The 21,432-nt window shown below is 41.8% G+C and overlaps 2 protein-coding genes across 3 annotated transcripts in view; both read right to left on the minus strand.

The window, feature by feature from the left end:
• Positions 1-21,432, minus strand: part of LOC143753933 (uncharacterized) — a 379,044-nt gene that overhangs the window by 185,679 nt on the left and 171,933 nt on the right. The window lies entirely within an intron of this gene.
• The window catches only part of nlgn4xa (neuroligin 4 X-linked a), a 207,120-nt gene that overhangs the window by 39,884 nt on the left and 145,804 nt on the right, over positions 1-21,432 (minus strand). For both annotated transcript variants that reach the window (XM_077246789.1, XM_077246790.1), the window contains one exon: positions 16,230-16,415. In XM_077246789.1, coding sequence (XP_077102904.1) covers positions 16,230-16,415 — 186 coding nt within the window. The remainder of the gene's footprint in view (positions 1-16,229; positions 16,416-21,432) is intronic.

Below are 21,432 nucleotides of genomic sequence, written 5' to 3' on the forward strand. Positions count from 1 at the left end.
AAGCTCTTTTTGTGAGAGGAAAAAACTCAGCAGAGTGATGAAGCAGGGAGAAGCACACACACTGATGGCAGATCACTACACAGACCAGCAGATGGCAATGTGATCTCGCTGGAATGCGCCGTTACATCAACACACGGAGAGACGCTTTTCTCGTCGTATCGAAGATCTCAGATACAGGCTTGCAGAGGAGTAAAGAGATGCTCTTGGCTCCGAAGCAAAATCATAATGCGAGATTGCCAGCGCTCCTCCTTTTATACCAATGCGGTGGGGTGGAGTCGCGGCATGCAAATTCCACAGACCCAAGGCATTTTCATGCCATTGGCTCGTTTTCTTACGCTCGAAGGTGATATGCTTCTAAACGAAACCCCCATTTCGTAATTCACTGCCGTAACTCGCAGTGACTGAACATAAGGGAACATAAATCTATCAGGTTTAATTAAAAATATCTTCATTTGTATTTTAAAGGTGAATGCAAGTTTCATGGGTTTGAAATGACATGAGGGTGAGTAAATGACAGATTGTTCATTTTTTTAACTATTCCTTTAATTCTATTCAAAGTTAACTGGAAGAAAACAATGATCACAACAATAATTCAATTGAAGAAACAAATATCAAGGTGTTTGTTTATTTAATGATGTACAATACAATGTCTCATTGGAGACTTCAGTTGGACCTTGAAAAAAAATGACTTGAAAATGAAAGAGCATGTAGAAAATAATGCTTAATAATGATTTTTTTCCCGTCATATTGTTATGGGTAAGTAATATCAGTCAGACGCCAACTAATATGCATGTGTCTTGTAGCTGTACCTTTGTCAGCTCAGCCAGGCGTGGCCATAACACGTTGACACAGATTGTGTCCTAGAAAATAGCAATACCTCAGGGCACGGACCTCACTAGGCTGAATCAAGGCTTCTGACGCACTGATACTGAGTGAAAAATAGCCGCTCAAGTTTATAATGTAAACAATATGAAAATATATCAAGGGAAAAAAGTCAGTACTGTCTAGAGCTTTTTAATATATTGAGCATTAGAAATATTAATATCAATGCCTAGACAGTGGGGCTTAGCAGACCCTTCCCATAAAGCAAATACTTATAATATGTTTTAAACTGTTAAATTAAATCCAAATCAAGCCCAGATGCATCATAGATTTGTCATGCACATTGAACTGTACAGTGGAAATGACAAGAATAAAAACAGGAAATATCTGCATTTTATTTTTGTTTTAAAATTAGCTCTTTTGTAGATCAGAAAATGATTTGATATCCTGAAGAATGTATGGTTATTTTTCTTAATTTTCTTCTTCTTCTTCTTAGTAGTATCAAGCATACAATTAAATTTGGTTATATTTACTTATTGCATATTGCAAGATGCATTGCAAAACATGCTAATGGATGTACCTCAATGTCACAAGCTCAAGGCATTTTCTTATGGTACACCATTATACTCTTTAGAATGCCTGACATCTGTATCTGTAGACAGGGCTCAGATGAACAGCAGGAGTAACAAGTGAAAATAAATGCATTTGCTTATTTCACAATTTGCATTATGTAATTCATTCATAAATCATGGCTGACCTTTTAGACCAAAACAGGAGGAGAGAACTGTACATCTTGTCCTGTTATTTGGATCAAATATGACATTTCCTTATTTGGTGTTGTGTTAGTGCTAGAGTAACTGTAGCCAGAGGTCATTTGATCCATTACTAGATTTTGTCTGCTATCTAGCCAGGCTGGACATTGAATGTAAAATCTATTTTTATAATGGAACAATTGAGTTTCAGATAAATGCATTGTAGGGGTTGTTGCTACAATGAAAATTACATGCAGCCAGGCAAACTGGGACAGAAGATTCTACCTCAAAGAAAGAGAGAAGCAAATGGAAACACTTTACAAGAAGGTCTCATTAGCTAACGTTAGTGATTGCATTAACTAACAATGAGTAATACGTCAGTTACAGAATTAGTATTCGTTGTTAATGTTAGTTAATAAAAATTCAACTGTTCATTGTCAGTTCATGTTAGCTCATGTTCATTAAATAATATGAACAGATATGACATTTTATTTTATAATGTATTAGTAGATGTCAAAATTAATATTAACTAAGATTACCAAATGCTTTACAAGTGTTTTTCATTGTTAGTTCATATCAACTAATACAGTTAACTATTGTCAACAGATGGAACCTTTTACCAAAAGATAATTAGAATTTTGGACATTTTCATAACTTAGCTTGTTGGGTTTTTTTCCAAAGCAGGGATTAAAAGGCTAACATATTTTTTTTTTTTTTTTTTTTTGGTTTGGTTTTCTTTAACAAGGCAACATGCATAAATGGACTAAAACAGGGGTGTCCAAACTCGGTCCTGGAGACCAACTGTCCTGCAGTGTTTAGCTCTAACTTGCCTCCACACCTGCCTGGTACTTTCTAGAATGCCTAGTAAGACCTCAATTAGCTGGTTCGGGGGTGTTTAATTAGGGTTGGAGCTAAACATTCCAGGGCTGAATAAAATTGCCCCCAAATACCTCCATTACTATTCCCTACTTTAGTCCACTAATACTGTTCACTTGAATGAGTGAATGAAAAAGAGTGAGCGAATTCGGACAGCCGTTGAAAGAACATCAGCTGTACACCTGTTGTTGCGGTTCAACGTGGGATTGAATGAGTGCACTCAATAACATCCACTATGGTTTCGGACAACACTACAAATGGCTTTCCCCACAAATAATGCCAGATTGGACACCCCTGGACTAAAATGTGTTAATGCAAGTCACATGTGAGTTAATGGCTCTCTCATTGGTCATAAGTGCTTCGGGGGTTTCCCTCATAGTGGGACAACAGTTCGGCTTTTTTTCCTAAAAATCATTACTAATATGTATTTATGAGTCTGGACATAAATTAAGCAATGTTTCAATGCACCTATTTAGCAGAAGAGCAATTAGATGGTATTTTCAGATAAATACTGTAGGTGCATATTGGTTGATTTGCAATGACATCCTAGTGCACAGATTTTACCTCATCTTTGCTCCAGTTTATCTGATTCGTTCTGCTAGCCAAACAAACAGTGTTGTCTGTAATACAGTAGAGTTCATGCATAAATATATTGGTTCTTTCATCTGCTGAGTCAGACTGCTATCTCACCAAATGTGAACCGCTCCAAAGTTTGTCTTCAGTCAGGCTAAGAACACCTGAAGAATTGTTTGATCAAAATCTGATTTTGATTGTCATCTTAAATGAAAAAAACTACAAGAGAAAAAGCATCATGTTCCGAAAACAAATGCTCAAAACAATCCACATGTGAAATCGGTCTTAATATCTCTTAAATGGCTCTCTGAAATGTTTTATTCTGATTGATCAGCCATGACATTCCAGGATCAGTTATTCCCCGATTGTGACCATCGTTAATATTCGATGTGTAATGACCACTCATCCTGGTGTTTGAGGCCAGCTCTTCTTTCATGTCTCTCTTATCATACCATAGACTCACTATCTCTCTTTTCATTCAAATGCAGCTGATGCCATCATGTGCCTCAGTTAATGACAGTATTTACTGTAAATGAAACCGGAGGACTTCTGGATGTTGTAGTGTTCGTCTTGTTTTCAGTATGATTAGTATGTACACTGTAATGGATTATGAGGTAATAAACAATCACAATTTAAAAACCGGCTTCTTTTCAAATCAATATTCTATGTACCCGTCATTATTTATGTTGTGAAAATTCCACAGGGAAATCCAGGAAACTGGGTCAGAACCATTACGCTGGGAACCAGAGAGAGCGCTAAGAAATGCTGTGTGACACTTACGACACTTACAAGACTTCAATGAATGAGTGAATACACAGGGCTCAGGCAGTTAACAAGAGTAATGACACAGGTGGAAGTCCAAGCAATGGGTTATGGGAAATGCAGTCCATGATGAGATAACAAAGACAGAAGGAGTGCCCTCTGGTGTCTATCATAGGCACTCAGGCTGGCAGGCGTGACAGCAAGAAAATAGGTAATAATTTACAAGAAGGTTTAATTTGTTAGCAGATCAAGATCAAATGTTGAATTTGTTAACATTAGTTAAAGGTGCAGTGTGTAGCTTTTGGCGACATCTAGCGGTTCGGTTGCGAGTTTGCACTAAGGGCTCAGCCCACTGCTCTCCCCCTCCCTTTCGAAGAAGTTACGGTGGCTAAAACGGGACAAACATCGTTGTCTGAGACAGCAGAGAATAGCCAGAGTAAACCAAGTTTCTGTACCACAGTCCATTATAAACCACATCATGGATAAAGATTACTGTGGCAAGGGGGACGTGGTTCAGCGAAGTCTGTAGTGAGAGAGCAACGACGGAGCCGAGCGGTGAGTAAGTAGGTCAAGTGCAAAATGACGAACACCTGTCTCTGATTGCAGTAATTGGCGTGGGGAGACCGCATAAAAGCCGGCTGGTGCAAGAGAGCAGGGAGAGAAGGACTGGGTACTCGTGCACGAGACGTGAGCTGGACGCTGAAAGTGGAAAGAGTGTTGTTGCTGGTGGAGTCCCGCGAGCGCGTGGATGATGTCCGCAAGTGGAGACGGGGACTGTCTGGCAGCGGCCTCTTCTGCCATCCCGGGTTTCGGCACCAGTGTAGTGAAGGTTCAGTGTTGGTATGATGGAAGAAGACAGGGGTCGGCGTGGCTGGGACTCGTACACTTTTATTTGGTTGAAAAACAGAAGAAATGCACTGTGCGCGCTCTAACATAAACCTCGTTCAGAGAACACTCTTTCCACTATATAAAAATATTACTCTTTCCACTATTTAAAATATCACTAATTCCACTATATCAGGCAACACTCTTTCCACTTTCAGCGTCCAGCTCACGTCTCGTGCACGAGTACCCAGTCCTTCTCTCCCTGCTCTCTTGCACCAGCCGGCTTTTATGCGGTCTCCCCAAGCCAATTACTGCAATCAGAGACAGGTGTTCGTCATTTTGCACTTGACCTACTAACGCATTCTCATCCTTTGGCGTTATATGTGACGCCATATGACAAAACGGCGAAATACTACGCACATGGCACCCTTTATCGTCAATATAACACGCACTGTGATGGGTAGGTTTAGGTGTGGGGTAGGGTCTGCGTCTCATATTCACGCTAAAGGATGCCAGTCAACTTTATGACGCCTTGGGTTCGCGTGTTATATTCACGCTAAAGGGTGCCATGTGCGTAGTATTTCGCCGTTTTGTCATATGGCGTCACATATGCCGCCAAAGGATGAGAACGGGCTCGACCTACTTACTCACCGCTCGGCTCCGTCGTTGCTCTCGCACTACAGAATTCGCTGAACCACGCCCCCCTCGCCACCATTATAAAGCCATAGTCAGGTGAGGATCAAGGGTCTTACAACATAATATAATAATAGTAATCAGCTGATTGTCTCACGAAAATAACCAGCACATTTCTCCCCACATAGCAAACCCATAATATAGCGAGGGAGAAGAACCACATGAAACTATGCAACTATATATTTTTTCTAACAGGGTAGTAAAAGTTTAGCTGGCTAATATGACCTGTTACTGTGGCTGAGCTGGTTAAAGCGTTAAGCCTTGTTTATACTCGACGCGTCCGCATGAGCCCAAAGGTGCGTGCGGCAAAAATGACATGATTGTAACAGCGCGCGCGCCTCCGCATCCCCTAGACACCACTTACTACACACAATAGGCTTTTTTCTCTGATTTTGGAAAATCGATCGACTTAAAATGCTTCCAAGATCGACGGGTTGGTGATTCCTCTAACTGTTTTACGAACGTAACCAGCACATTTATCCCCTCATAGCAAAGCCATAACACAGCGAGGGAGAAGAATTAAGTTACATAAAACAATCCAACTACATATTTACACCATTGACAAGGGAAAGGTCACTACTCACTTTTTATTTATTAATTTACTAACATTAAAGTAATGTTAGCTGTTTACATGACACCGTTTTCAACTAAAACCCATTTTACTCATTCTAGTTCATGCTCCTTGTTTCTCAGCAGGTTTAATGGATTATTACAAAAAAGGTAAACAGTTTCAGCGCAAACTTAAACTACAATTGTGTATCGTTTCGTAAAGTTCATAATGTTTTTATTAATTTAATTTGCACGTTTTGAGTATTCATCAATGACTGAATGATTGCAGGCATTCACTTCGTGTAGGCCTATATAAAGCACAGAAAACTTCAACTTGTCGTATAAATTGCACCTTGCGAAGCTTTAAAACTGTATATTTTACTAATTGTTATCATTTGTTGATTGCAATAAATTAAATAAACCCTCATAAATGTATCTGTGGGCTAACACTTTCTTTTTAAATATATCATGGTGTGATTGTTCTTAAATTATTTTTCATTTAAATAAGCCAAATCGTTTAAAGGTGCATTGCGCAACAATTCATGTTAAAAATACACGTTTTCTAACTCATACATGCATAAACAATTGCCTGATGGGCTGAATGAGCCCTTCTCTGATCACTGCAATTGCCTCTATAATCCTGTACAGTAAAATAAATAAGAGGGATTCGGGTTCGAATTTGAGACTGGGCGTGACGTCATGCGCGTTCATGCTCACCAGGCTATGTCTCGCAGGTTTGTGTATTCACCGGCGCCGCCATTCTCCGCATCAGCGAAGACAACTCGTGCGTCAAAGGTAGAAGATGGATTCAAAGAGACTGGCTTGTAGTCCGTTCCAAACCCCAACGCAAACTCCACGTAAAGTAAAGAAAAGAACATTTTTGTCTAGTGCCACCAAAATGTCCAAATTGGAGTCAGACAGGCGTCGGAGTAAGACGAGAGTCAACCTCGGGAAGGCATTCAACAAATGGAGAGATCTCCGGTCTGCTCTTGGTCTCAAACGGGATCCTCAGTTGGCTTTTTTCTTGATAAAACGGTAAGATATAGCCCAGTCTCTAATGTTTGATACGGCCAATCTATGTACGTTATGACAACAAATGACGATGCGTAAAATGTGTAATGCTTTAGCGTAAGCTAGATACATGTACAATCAGAATTGGTTTTACTACCATTGTTAGTGAACAGTTTCATAAACTAGGAATTGTGTTCGGAAGAATAGTACAACATGAAACATAAAACATATCCAATAAGAGATGCTAACTATGTTTTTGTGTATGGCCTACCGGTAACGTTAGCCTTGTGTCCATTGCTAACATGCTAAGGTGTTCATGTCATTGACCAACAAGGAAGAACGCCGTTGCATTGGCTATATTGTATTTTTCGGTAAAAATAGTAAATTGTTCCCGTGAATGTGGTACATTTTGTATGTAGTATATATGAGGTATGTGGGAGCTCGTATTCTATCAAAACGAGGAAAACGTAAAATATTTTGGTATTGTGATAAAATACATGTTTTATTCTGAACATTGCAGGAAGGGAAATACAATGGTAAAGGGGTAAATATTTTTACTTTACTCATACTGTTTAGCAGACTAACTATTTACCAAATAAAGTATTGACACATTTCACATTAATGTTTGTCAGTGTATATTGTCCCTGTCAAAATATCTACTAAATAAATCAGCGCTACATGTAGTTTAGTGATTAGCAAATCAGTTCAAGATTCTTGAGTGTGATATAACATGCTGAAAAAATGACCGATAATTAGACAGAAATTTTGAGTAAATTATAACAGAAAAAGGATGTATTGTTATTGGAATATTCTACTTAGCAGATCAATAACAGCCTGAACCCCGCAAGTCTTCGGCGGATTAGCCTCTTTGGCTTTTATGAAAACGTCATGGTGACATTTGATTGTTTATTACCTTGAGACATTTGAGTGAACGTTGTTGACCAACCGTGTATGGAATGATTATTATTATTATTTTGAGCTTTTGCGAAGTAATCAATTATATTGTTCATGAACGTGTTTTCATAACAATACAATCATAGGTGGATACAGTAAAAACATAAACAAAGTTTTCTACTACCCCCGTTTTTCCCCTCACACATAAGAGTAATTTACTCAAATGTCTTTCCTTCCATATATTTGAAATGACTTGCAGATTTATAACTTTATTACCACTGAAGACATTTTGGCTGTACACCAAAGATCTGTGTGGCAGATGCTCCTTTAGTTATGAACAGCTCGTGCTCGTGCATGCGTGCGTGTGCGTGTGGTCCATGAGCGTGCACAACTCTGGTTGCAGTTTCGACTGTCGCCAGAGTGGGCGTAGTTCTGCAAAAACTCAGAGACTTGCGTTTTGCACCTTTAAGACCACACACAAGCATGAATGTGTTGCTTTAATACACAACAACAATTTGGATTAAACAAAATTGTATGGACAAAAGTGGATAAATTAAATTTGGTACAACTAGGTTACTGTAAATGAGAAAAAAAAAAAACTTAAAATACTTTTTACGGAATATAATAAGCAACCAATTTGATGTTCTAAAAAATATATATACATTTACAAATAAACATACTGGCAAAATAATGTAACAATCTATTTTTAATGTTTTAATTGCAAGGTTTGTTTGTGCTGGTTTTGATATAATAAAATATACACTACTGTTCAAAAGTTTAGTATTAGTAAGGTAAGGTGCCTCTAAGTAAGGTACCAAGACTACATTTATCTGAAAAACAGTAATAATGTGAAATATTTTTATCAACTGTTTTCTATTTTAATGTTTAAAAATATATATTGTGATATGGCAGAGCTTACTCTAGATTTCAGTGTCACACAACCCTTCAGAAATCATTCTAATACTGATTTGCGGCTCAAGAAACATTTCTGATTATGATCACAGTTGAAAATGGTTGTACTGTTTAATGAAGTGTGGATATCATTATGGAGGATATGTTTTCAGGATTGTTTAAAGTACAAAAGAACAACATTTATATAAAAATATTTTTGTAACATTATACATGTCTTTGCTGTCATTTGTGATCAATTTAAGGCATCCTTGACCTTGCCTACTATAAAAGTATAACATTTCTTAATGTGATTCCAAACATTTGTCATGCTAATCTTAAGTGATGAAAATGCCAGAATGTCATGTTTTAACATCGATCCAAAAAAGTTTAAAGGTTTAATCTTTCAAGAGTTCAAGTAAGAAGTGCCTCTAATTGAAGCCCAATTAAGAACATACATATTTATGGAACTTTTTGACTTTAAAAAATGTAGAATGAGTGTTTGTTGTGCAACAAAATAGATCATGGATTTGTATCAATGATCATCATTGTGTATCATCCAGGCACTGAGTGCAACACATAAGGTCAAAGAAAGAACATGACAAAGAGAAACATCAGTGTAGTGTGCAAAATGTTTATTTGGAGACTGAAATGGTTGTGGACGTTATTTCTCAGAGATTAATGCCAGATATGACACAGCTTTAAAGCGTCATAAGGTAAGGTATCAGAAGATATCATAAATTAAATGGTAATGGTTCATGTATTTAGTTATATTCTATATCTTCTCTTCTGTTGGAAATAAGTGTTGCTGTAATCATTCAGGTGTTCTGGAATTTTTGGTTTCACCAATCATAATCCGCCATCTGCCAAATCTGCCATTTTTGTCTGACAAAGCAGTCAGGACAGTTAGTAGATTAACGTTGGAGGATTTGAACTTGAAAAACGGAGTGTACTGATGTCTTTCCGCAGTTAAAACAACATTCCTTCTTATGTTCTTTCATGTTTATTTGATGCTATAAATTAACTAGAAGGAAGAGAAGATCGGTTCACGAGCAGCTTTAAGAGGCTCTACTACGATCTGTCACGACACATTAAAGAGCCACAAAACGGTATTGTTTAAATTTCTTTAAAAAATGACCAAATTTGAAAGTTGAGACTGTTTCATATCAAAAGTAAGCTGGTCTGTCCTGTCTGTCAGCACATTGTCAGTGTCCTCTTTGCTCCGCGATGTATTTTTCACTGTGTGAGAACATGGTGTGTGGCATGAGAGCGGCATAGCTTGTCGGACAGCAACAGTAACTACAGGGGGCGCTTCTTTGCAAATGGTCAATTGTTCTGATCTGGTCAATTTCACTTTTAAATGACTGATTTCTAATTTTTAATCAATTGTTTTAATTTACTGCAAGTATTGTAATTGTATTTTTTACTGATTAAATGTTAATATACGATGTTCAGTCAGTATGCATTATATAAGTTAAGATATGTAATGTAACCCTAATAAAGCTGTTGATTTGAAAATCAAAACTTGGTTTAATGATTTATAATTTATTTAATAATAAGTAAACAACAAAATATAAACTGGCATGTTTAAGTTTAGTCCATTTGCCTTTTAAGTTATCTTTACTTAAACATTTAAGTTAATTCAAAGAGAAGACCACATTAGGTCAACTCAGTTAATTGAGTTTTCAATTTTTCCGTTAGTCAATTTTACTTGCGCAACCAGATTCCTCAAATCATTTGAGTAGTCTACTTATTGTGTAGTCAACTTATTAGGGTTTACAGTACAGGAACTGAAGAAAAACAAACGTCCTGGTTGCGTATGCAACCCACCGTTCCCTGAAGGAGGGAACAGAGGATGTAGTCGACGTCGACTGAATGGGGATAGGGTCAGAGAGCCAATGTTCTTTGAGTACTATTGAACGAGCCAATCAAATTGGCGTGCGTGATTCGCATCACACACTCCGCCCCTGCGGCGCGGGTATAAATACCGAAGTGGATGCACGCACTAGTTGCTTTTTCACTGAGGAGCCGAGCGTAACCCGGAGTCAGCGGTGGTCCAGCGGTAGTGGCAAGGACGTTCCCTTTCAGTCGATATCGTCGGACATAGTCGACGTCGACTGAATGGGGATAACCCATTCCACTAAAGCTGCCAGCTTCCAGTGCCTAGACAAAAGCCTCCGGATGCCCCCGCAATTTTAAGGCGGGGAAGGACAGGGCTTAGGCCAGGGAAGACACTGCTGTTCCTACAGGACCACTGGGAAAGCGTTCCTGTACATCGGAAGGAAGGGACGCTGCAGAAGCCACATCCTACCCAAAGGGGGGTAACGTGGAGAATACACATATGAACTGGGCGGATGACCGGGCAGTACGACATATGGAATGTCAGTGGGGTGGCTCCAGCCAAAACGGGGGGAGACTCACCGGAAAGTGACGGCAGAGAGACTCTGCCGAGGGAAGACAAATGCTCGCCGTAGGGAGCCGTATCGTGGAAGAATAAGGTGGTGATGGCGCAGTGGATAAGACACATGCCTTTGGTGTGAGAGACCTGGGTTCGAATCCACTGTGAGACACCAATGTGTCCCTGAGCAAGACACTTAACCCCTTATTGCTCCAGAGGTGCGACCTCTGATATGTAGCAATTGTAAGTCGCTTTGGTTAAAAGCGTCAGCCAAATTAATAAATGTAAATGTAAATAATACACATATGGGATCACCGTAAGGACCGCAACATATGGACCCAGCCTAACACAGGTTCCACACTGCTTACGAGTGGTAGGCCTAACACCAGACGTTCCGCACGTCCGACGTCAATGGGGTGTGGAGGAACTCAACAGGGTTCGGTTTCAGGGAACTCAACTGGAGAAGAAAGGTGCACCTATCTAGTCCATAGGAGGGGAATGGCACAGCAAGCCGACACTTGAACCGGGCTCATGGTGAAACTGGCTTCATGAGAAGGGAGCCCACGGCAAGCAGCGATTCAACTAGGTGTCGCCCAGCCCCCAACTCTAAATCTGTCAGCAAAGCACTCTTGTCAACGCCCAGGCGGAGCAAAAAACTCATTATAGAGGAGCTCAAGTGGACATGAGCATCTTGGAATCTTTCACCAAAATAAGGCAATCACATTTAGTGGGCCAACTTTGCTTAGAAACAGCCTTCCCTCTATGCTGAATTCCAAACCGACAAGAGCTGGTCTGAGGTCTAAGACTTGCATTCTGTACACATCTAAACGCTATGAAGTGGACGGACAGATAAGCCAGGGCTGGGTCTGCCTCCTCCGGGACAGCGCTTGCAGGCTCACCACCTGATCCTATTACGGGAGAGGTAGGAACCTTGGACACAATCCAGCCGGCCCGGCCCGAGAGTTAGCCGGCCCGAACTCCAGGCACAATACGTTGACCGAAAGCGAGCAAGTCCCTACACTCTAGTAGAGACCATGCGAGCAGGAGAACTGATTTTAACAGAATTTTTAACTCACTGCCTGCTCAGGGTCGGTCTCTGCAGTGCAGTTGCACCAGAGATAAGGCCCAAGAGGATAAAGAGGGGCACAAGGATTTACATTACCTTGCTCCCTCAGGAACCTGATGATCAGGACGTGCTTCCCACGCCTCTGCATCATGATGAGCGTCAAGAACACTGAGGCACCATCATTTTGAAGGAAAACAGCCTACTCCAACCAATCTTGCAGGAAAGAGAGCACTGAAATGATCGAAAGCTTTCAGGATTTCCTCTCGGAGAGAAGACACACTCAACGACTAGGTTCCACTTCTAATACGTAAGCACACTACCTTTTTCCAGGGGTGCTTGTAGAAGTCATGGTAACTATCACATGTTCCTGTGATAGCCGCCTGGAATCTCCAGGGGTAGAACGCGAGTGTAATCATGCCCGGTCCCTGAAAAAGTTTTCAGGGGAAGTCAGGACGGCTGTCGATGGGAACCAGGTCTGGTTGGGCCAATAAGGGGCAACTATGAAGACCTGCTCCCTCCTGACTTGGCACCGTAGGTGCAAGCGACGGGCACAAAAAGACAGGAGCACTGCTCAACACTACATGTGAAGATCACTGAGCTTCAGGAGCATTTCTGCTCAGCACTTGAGTGTGACAAGTTCACTGAGCTTCAGGAGCATTTCTGCTCAACACTTGAGTGCGAAGAACTTCACTGAGTTTCAGGAGCATTCCTGCTCAACATGAAAGTTTGATGAATTCACTGACTTGAGCAGGCGCCAGGCGACCATGAGTCTCAGTCGCTTTTTAGGAGGCTCACTGGGGAAACGCATTTCTGTGGGCCCCCGGGGCAGCTGAGAGCCAGTGTCTGTCCAAGGGTTGTCTGCTCGGATAAAAATAATACAACTGGCAGGGAGACAAAACCGGAGAGGCAACTGAGCGGCCCCGGAGTGGTCATGACCCAGCTGGACCCCAGGGGATGTCGTGAGGCTCGTTGGCTGCACAATTGAGTAGAACGGGAAGAGTGAAACAAAGTGTCTTCAGAAGCTTCTGACTCCAAGGAGGAGGTGACAGGTGAGTCGTGACATGCGAGGGAAGCTCACGCAACGGTTGCCATGTCTAACAACACGAGACACGAATGCACATGCAGTCGGAGGTCGCCCAGGCCCCCGTTAAAGCACGCCCTTTGTACATGGCCCCTCAGTCGGTGAGGGTTTGGCAGCAGACCGGGGTGAACTGTAGTCACACAGGCTGAGCTGCTCTGCCACGGTCACCTTGGGACTCGATCGTGAAGCTAGCGCTGAAGCGGTCTTCATATGGAGGAAGCCAAGTGGCTTCATCTACCATATGCCCCAGTAGCCTCTGAACGTTCTTTCAGTGGGACCCTTTCTCACTTCTATACGTACCAGCTGAACACACTCTCATTGGAGAGACATGTTGGACAGAGTCCACCTCCAAAACTGAAAAAGAGATACTCAAACTGTGGGCGAGACTACTCTCTCCCAGTTGACCTGAAGACCCAATGGGCTCTGGAGCACTCGAAGGGAAGAACTCTTTACTGATACTTCAACCCTCACGCCAACACACAGAATGGCCTGCGGCGTGGAAGGTAGATTTCTGAAGCACATGTCATTCAGGTTGGAGCTACAGACCAATCTTGGGTCAGGATGGTTATAACCCACCACCTAGTAGCATGAAGAATGAGTTTACAACTGGCCTTCATACAAGCTGGAGGAGCAGCTAAATCAAATCCTTCGCCAGCAGGATAAGATAAGCGTGCACAAGTCAGGAGCACAGCTCAACACTAGGTGTGATGAATATCAATGGATTTTCAGGAGCACGTCTGCTCAACACCTAATGTGATGATTATCACTGACTTGAGCGGGAAAGCTGAGCCTGACTTGGAGAGTGTGGTGTTAGTGTGCTGTGCAACACTTACCTGTCTCCACTAGCGGCAGGGGTCACATGAGAAGGCGGATGACCGGGTTCTCGAAAACACCAAGCTGCCTGCTGGCGATCAAAGGGGGGGCTGAGGGGTGTAAGGCTATACAGGGTCACACCCGTCAGACTGCCCTCTTGGGACCCAGGAACAGATGAACAGAAAAAAAAAAGCGGAGCAAATTGGTACCCACACTTCAAAGAAACTTTTTTTGAAGTGTGGGTACCAATTGCTCCAATTTCTTTGGGGGGAGCCAGCGGCGGAACAGACACACACACAAACAAAGACGCCACCAGGCACTCACCCGGGGGGAGGGAGTGACCAACTCCAAGAGCATCCTCATCCATCCCTGGGCAGCCCACTCCGGGATGCTTTCGCTGTCGCTTGCCACCTGGCTTGGCAGCCCCTGGAGCGGGCTGGGCATCCCTACTGCGGCCGACTCCATGCTGAGGCCTAGCAGGAGCGGTGGCCGGGGAACACCCTCGGCGATGAGCAGGCGGAGGAACTGCCACCGGCGGCGGGGTGGAGGCAGCAGTTGGCCGCCGGGGCAGTATGTGCTGGATGACCTCCGTCTACGCTTGGGCGGCAGAGAACTGTTGGATGCAGAGAACTGGACCGATCGCGCATGCCATGACACTCGTGCCCCGGAGTGCGAGGTCGGATGCAGTGCGGTGCTCACCTATGAGCTCACGGTCTGGGCTACCCTTGTGCATGTCCATGGGTGTCCTGGCCTGACAGAACTGAAGCAACGCCATGGCACACAAGAGGAGGCGGCTTGCCAACAGGCTTTGTAAGCTCTGCCCGTCGGAATGGACGAAAACTCACATGCCTTAGGGGGGAGACGATGATCTCCCGAAAAGGCAGCGGCCGCCGGACACAGGTGCACCTGTGTCGACAGACCGCTCCATTGGAGGGATAGCCTCGCAACCCTACACCGCTCCTCCATCAAGGGTAGTGAGGGGGAAAAGCTATTCAGGCAGTTTCTGGCAGAGAAAGGTGCCGGCCACAACCTGGTAAGCTCCATGCATTTCGTGAAAGAAAGGCACTGGGGCAGCGAGCTGAGAACCAGCACGGCCCGCCCCGAGATACGTCATTTCCAGAGGCCAGCTCACCCTCCGATTCTGCTATCGACATATTATCCTTTAGAGGAACCCCCATTGAAACAGCTGATTGGTCTATTACAGAGGGACCAGCATGCCTAACAGGAATTCCATCGGCTGCGGTGTGATGGAGGAGTGAGGAGCCCACAGGGAATGGTTACCGGGCGAGACATCCATCACTATCCTCCGATCACCCGTCCCACACGGCACCCGGGGTTGGGGCATGGTAATGAGAGCTCTCGATTTGCGGACAAAGGCGAGTCTCGATCTCAACACCACGACAGTCAAATTCCCGCAATGAGAACATGAGCCGTCCACAAATGCTGCCTCAGCGTGCTGAACATATAAATATATATATATATATATATATATATATATATATATATATATATATATATATATATTTATATACACATAAATATATAGCTCAAACACGTGATGCAACAATTATGACCGTCAGAGAGGAAAAGGAAACGACCGCATCCAGAAATGCACAGGTGGAATGACATCTTGAAAAAGATGCAAACGCACCCGTGTTGCTCTTACAGGACATAGGACCCCTCACCAGTGTTGGAGCACACAGGGGAATGATCGCGGCAATACTGTTACAGTGAACTGAAACAGTGAAACACTCACTTTTCTGCCTTCTAACCAGCCGTCAACACACACAAACATTTAGAAATTTGTTGCTTTTACAACAGCAGTTGAGAGCTCAAAGCTCGCGATCACCGCTGCACTCGCACTGTAGAAACCACCAGCACTGGGAGAGTCTTCCTGAAGAACACCGACACACTCGCTCGTTGTAAACAACAGCACTCTTCAGAGACATCAAACGATCGGCTCCGAAACAAAAGGCTACGTCCGACGTTATCGACTGAAAGGGAACTAAAAGTCCATGAACTAAACTAAACTGAACATAATGGTGACAGATGTACATTATCCCATAAATTCTGACATTATATCTCACAATGTGACTTCATTATTATTTTATCTCACAATTACCCATTTTATTTTTTTGCTCCAGGTCAGAAATTGGTTTGATAACAAAATGATTTGATACAATTGTACTATGTCTAATTGTCAGTTTATTACAAAATGCTTTTTACCTTCTGAATAGTGTGACAGGGTCAGCAAGCTTACACAGGATGCCCCAGCTCCTGATCCAAATATAGTCACCCTTTTTGGGTCGCCTTTGAAAGCCTGGATATTCTCTTTGATCCACCGGAGTGCTTGGATCTGGTCCAATAGCCCATAATTCCCTTTGGCTGCCTGATCACCTGTACTCAGGAACCCTAGTGAGACAACAAACATACAAAATAAAAAAATAAAAACAGCAGATAAAGCTTTTACATTTTTACAAGTATTTTTACAAGTAATACAGTGCATATTTTCATCCATTATTTAAAAAAAAATTTTTACCTCTCCTTTTTTTTCCTTATAACCTTTTATTTCTCAGGGATCTGTAGCCCATTTAATTAAACATTGTTTTCATTCTAATTGTCTTTCGCTTGACACCTTCCCTCCCACTCACAAACACATGTACACACAAGAATCACCACACTTGACATCTGAATAGGCCAAGTACAGAATTCTAAAAAGAGACCCTTAATGGCATGCCACGGTTTCTTCATGTTAAGGGCACTAATGGCTGCCCTCGAAATTGTCTCATTATTTACCTCTGGACCCAGTCTGTCCCACTACCCTTTCACTAAAGTCATCATTGTGAAGAAAGAATAAAAAAGACAACACTTTGGGAGCAAGCGACATGCTGTTAAGGACCAGCGGATAGTTCAAGGTTGCATTTTAGACTCTAATAGGGTTATTCGACTGCCTTTATGGAAAATGCTGAGGTTACTTCCCTGTTAATTGATACAATTTATCAGCTCATTCAAAGTTGAATGTGGAGGTGCCTGTATTTCCATTGGGTTAAGGGTAATTCACTCAAATGACATAAAAATTATGGCCTGATGGCATTTTTGCGAAAATTGCCATTTGGATTGCTAAAGGAGGACAGTCCCTTCTAATTAAATAGTGATTTGTCTTTAGGCTTTGTTCGACAAAATCACTCCTTATTTGAAGAGAACTCTACATTAAAATGACAACATACAGCAACAGATATTTCCTCAAAGATGGTTAAATAAACCAAATTGCTCCAATTGGCTTACAGTATGCATGCCAACCTCTTTTAACAGGCGTGTCAATGTGTACAAAATCATAAACAGGTTGAAAAATTAGCTGACTGCCTTAAACCCATTAGCGAGACCCAGAAAAGCCTCAAGGGTCTCAATTATGTTCCTTTGCCCGGTCTTAGATCTCTGATCCAGGCCTCTGGCAAAGGCACTTTCCTCATAGACCCCCTTAGGGGCTGGTCCCAGACAGATCTGGACATATAGGATGAGAAGCATGGGAAGCAAAACTAGCCACTGTAGCTGTTTGATAGAGGGACAGATCCAGTTGGTCATGCCTACACAGAAGGGGCTTGATGTGGTAGAGGGATTACAAAACCCTGAACAGCATGGGTACTGTAGCTCAACTGGATAACCCAAGGCAATGGTCACATACAGAATGTCATAATGACAGTGAGGAAAGAATTTAAAAAAAAAAAATCAGAGGAATTCATCTTACTGTACACCTTTATAGAAATATTCTGCTAGAAATAATTGGAAAATACAGTATGTCAGCATGCAGATTGTAAAGAATCCTTCCTCAATACAATCATGATCCTACAGCTAGCCCTCATTCAGTTTAATGATTCTAGTGAATTTGCCAACCAAATGGAATGATGCTGGCAATATGATGAGGCACACCTGGTGCACATTGCACCTTGTTCACTAGTGTCTCCCAGGGGACCAGGGCAGAGATGAGCCCTCGGACGGCCACGGCGGAGAAGACAGTCCATCGGGCGGCCAGGGCAAAGAAGACAGTCCATCGGGCGGCCAGGGCGAAGAAGACAGTCCATCGGGCGGCCAGGGCGGAGAAGACAGTCCATCGGGCGGCCAGGGCGGAGAAGACAGTCCATCGGGCGGCCAGGTCGGAGAAGACAGTCCATCGAGCGGCCAGCGTGGAGAAGACAGTCCATCGGGCAGGCAGGGAATGTGGGCAGGCACCCTGCCATGTGTCTTGTCTTTTGTTGTTGTTGCTCAGTGTCCACAGGTGTTCCTCGTCCATGTTTATTAGTCTCCCCAGGTGTTTCTTATTAACCACGCCCCCTTGTTATCTTGTTTAGCTTGTTTGTCTGTGTATTTAAACCCCTGTGTTTCAGTTGTTGGCTGTCGGTTGTTGTTTAATGTTACTTCTGTCCTGTTTTGAGTTCCCTGGATTACCTGTGTGTTTTTGTTTATTAAATGTGCTTGCGATTGGATTCGCTCTCCGTCTCGTTCCTGACTGGGTGTTACAGTAAGGATGCAGTGACACTATATTTTGATGGTCCCTTTTGAACATTCTGTTAACTATAAGTAACTTTGCAACTACATGTCAACTAACTCTCATTAGAGTATTAGTGTACAGTCTGCTTAATATCTGCTAACTCTTTATTGTGATGGTCCACCAACAGACACTCTACTGACTATAAGTAACTTTGCAACTACATGTCAACTTATTCATAAAGTGATAGTAAGATACATCATGACAATTTTATTTTCTTTGAACATCTGAAATAAAGTTTGATGTACTAAGGGATACAGTTATTTTAACCATTTAAAATATCCTACCTAGCATAAAAATACCATTCATTTTTGTATATAAAAAAGGAAAAATTAAAAGGCTGGAAGATTAATAAAATAAATTAATAATTTAGTTTAGGGTCCAATTCTCACTATTAACTAGCTATTTACTATGACTTTTGTGTCAATAAACTCCTTAGTAATGATTATTAGGAAGTTGATAAGTTTAGGTATTGGGTAGTATTAAAGGATGTAGAATATGGTCATGCAGAATAAGGCATTAATATGTGCACTAATATTTATAAGCACTAATGTGCAGTCAATATCCTAGTAATATGCTAATAAGCAACTTTAAATATAGTGAAATATAAATAGCGAGAATTGCACCCTAAACTAAAGTGTTACTGTATACAACTTTAATTCCTTAATGACACATATATATATATATATATATATATATATATATATATATATATATATATATATATATATATAAATCCTATTTATTTTTTCAATTGATTTGTGGTATCTATCAGAAAGCAGCAATAAAGCTACGAGACAGGAGTAGTGAACTTCATCCATCTAGTTTACTCATAACTTCTGTTCTCCATATGTTAAGTCATTACACAACAGTAGTCTGCAATACAATTCAATTATAGACCTTATGTATCTCCGACCCTTTTCAATGCTGCACTCATTGTCTTTCGGTCTGTATTTTCACAGTGATCCTGCGTATTTATGACTGAATGGCTCGTTTTAAAATCTTCCCGGTCTACTGAGATCCTGATAAAAAAATTAAAAAAACATCAAGTAAATCCACTTCAAAAGCTAATTACTCACTGACAGCAATGCCATAGAAATATACAGAGTGACCGCAAAAACGGAAGTTCAAAGACAATATTCTAAAGATGTCTGTGCCCTCGTTTCTCTGGCGCATAAGGTCTATAAACCCACCATAATTGTTTTAATCAAAAGTATTATTAGGCCTAGTATTTGTATAAATTTCTTGACAGCAGATTATGATTTTACATTAAAAGTATATGTCTTCTAATTTAAATTGTAATAATCTAATTTGTTCAAACAATTGTCAATATATATATATTTTTAATCTAAAACGCAGTTAATTGTGACTAGATTAAAGTTTGACCCTGTATACAAAAATATACCGTATATTTTCCCAAAAAGTTCTTACACAGTAATAGGACAGAACAGAATGTCACTTTATCTATTAATGTGATAAATAAGGAATTTACAAAGGAAACAGGGAGAAAAAAATAATCATGATGATAAATTGATTTCAAAAAGGATGTTCAAGTCTTCATTTGATTTGTGAGGAAACATTTAAAAATTACATTTGTAGTGAACTGTATAACACAATAATAATAGCCGTGATTCAAGGGCCTTCAACGGAAAACTGCAATAAAAATGCTGACAATAAGAATGGGACAGTCAACTGGCATGTAAATTCAGCACTTTTTTGTTGATCTCCAAAAATGTTTTCATTGAACTTGTATCTTCTGCCATGTGTTTTGCTGCAGACATCAGAGATATAAGAAAGTCAGGAGCTTTTCAAAGGGCCAGTGTGGCGAGGGGGGCGTGGTCTCGCGAAGTCTGTAGCGAGAGACGAGTCAGCGAGCTGTGCGGTGAGTAAGTAGGCTATAGGTCAAGTGCAGATGATGAAAACCTGTGTCTGATTGCAGTGATTGGCGTGGAGACCGCCTATAACCTGCCAGGAAGGAGAGAGCGAGAGAGAGAAGCTACTGGGACTCGCACGCGCCCCGCAGCCGAAACCCGCAGTGTACACACCGATTGGAAAGAGTTTTGACTGAATGGACCGAGTTATTTATGCAACGGGAAGAGTGGTCGTTTGACTGAACCTTGAGAGCTGGAGACATACAGCGAGAGCTGGTACAGCGGGCAGAGTGTTTTCGTATTCAAGTGCTGTTGTGGTTCACTACGGTGAAGGCGCACGAGCGCACCTTTCTTTTGTTCTTTTATTGTTCTAAATAAAGTGCGAGTCCCAAGTTCGCCGACCCTGTCTTCTTCTTCTTTCACCCACATACACTAAAATTGACTACAGCCAGAAATAATGAATATTACATAAAGCTCAACGAGCGCATCATGCACCTGTTCGCTGAAGGAGCCCCACTGGCAGTCTTGGTGCCCTACGTGAGATAAAACCAGGTTGTGGAAAGGAAAATAACATAATTAATGACTTACAGTGGCGGTTATAGGGCGGGGGGGCGTGCCCCTGTGACAACAAGCTAGCCCCCCTTGTAGGCCCCCTAAATGTGGAGTGTGAAATAATTTTTACAAAACTGTTTTTTTGCTATCGTTGTATGCGTATTATTTTTTTTATTATTCTATTTGTGGATTTGCTTGTTCACGTGACAATTCGCATCACATTCGCGGGAATCGCGGCAGAATAACGTCTGTCTCCTGCACGCGAGAGAGGAGAGAAGGAGAAAGCTGGTAAATGTCAGTTCAGTTGCAAGTTCATTCTTTATGTGCGTATCGGGTGTGCGATGTGTATTGTCTATTATGATATTGTAATCAATGTTTTAACTGTATACGAGGCACTGTGAGCTGACATCGCATTTCTCTATCGTCCTTTCAGTGCTGTGTGCGGTTCATAGGTAGGCTATGT

Source organism: Siphateles boraxobius, unplaced genomic scaffold (genome assembly GCF_051911475.1).
Source record: "Siphateles boraxobius isolate OS27281-9 unplaced genomic scaffold, OSU_SipBor_1 29, whole genome shotgun sequence".
Lineage (NCBI taxonomy): Eukaryota > Metazoa > Chordata > Actinopteri > Cypriniformes > Leuciscidae > Siphateles > Siphateles boraxobius.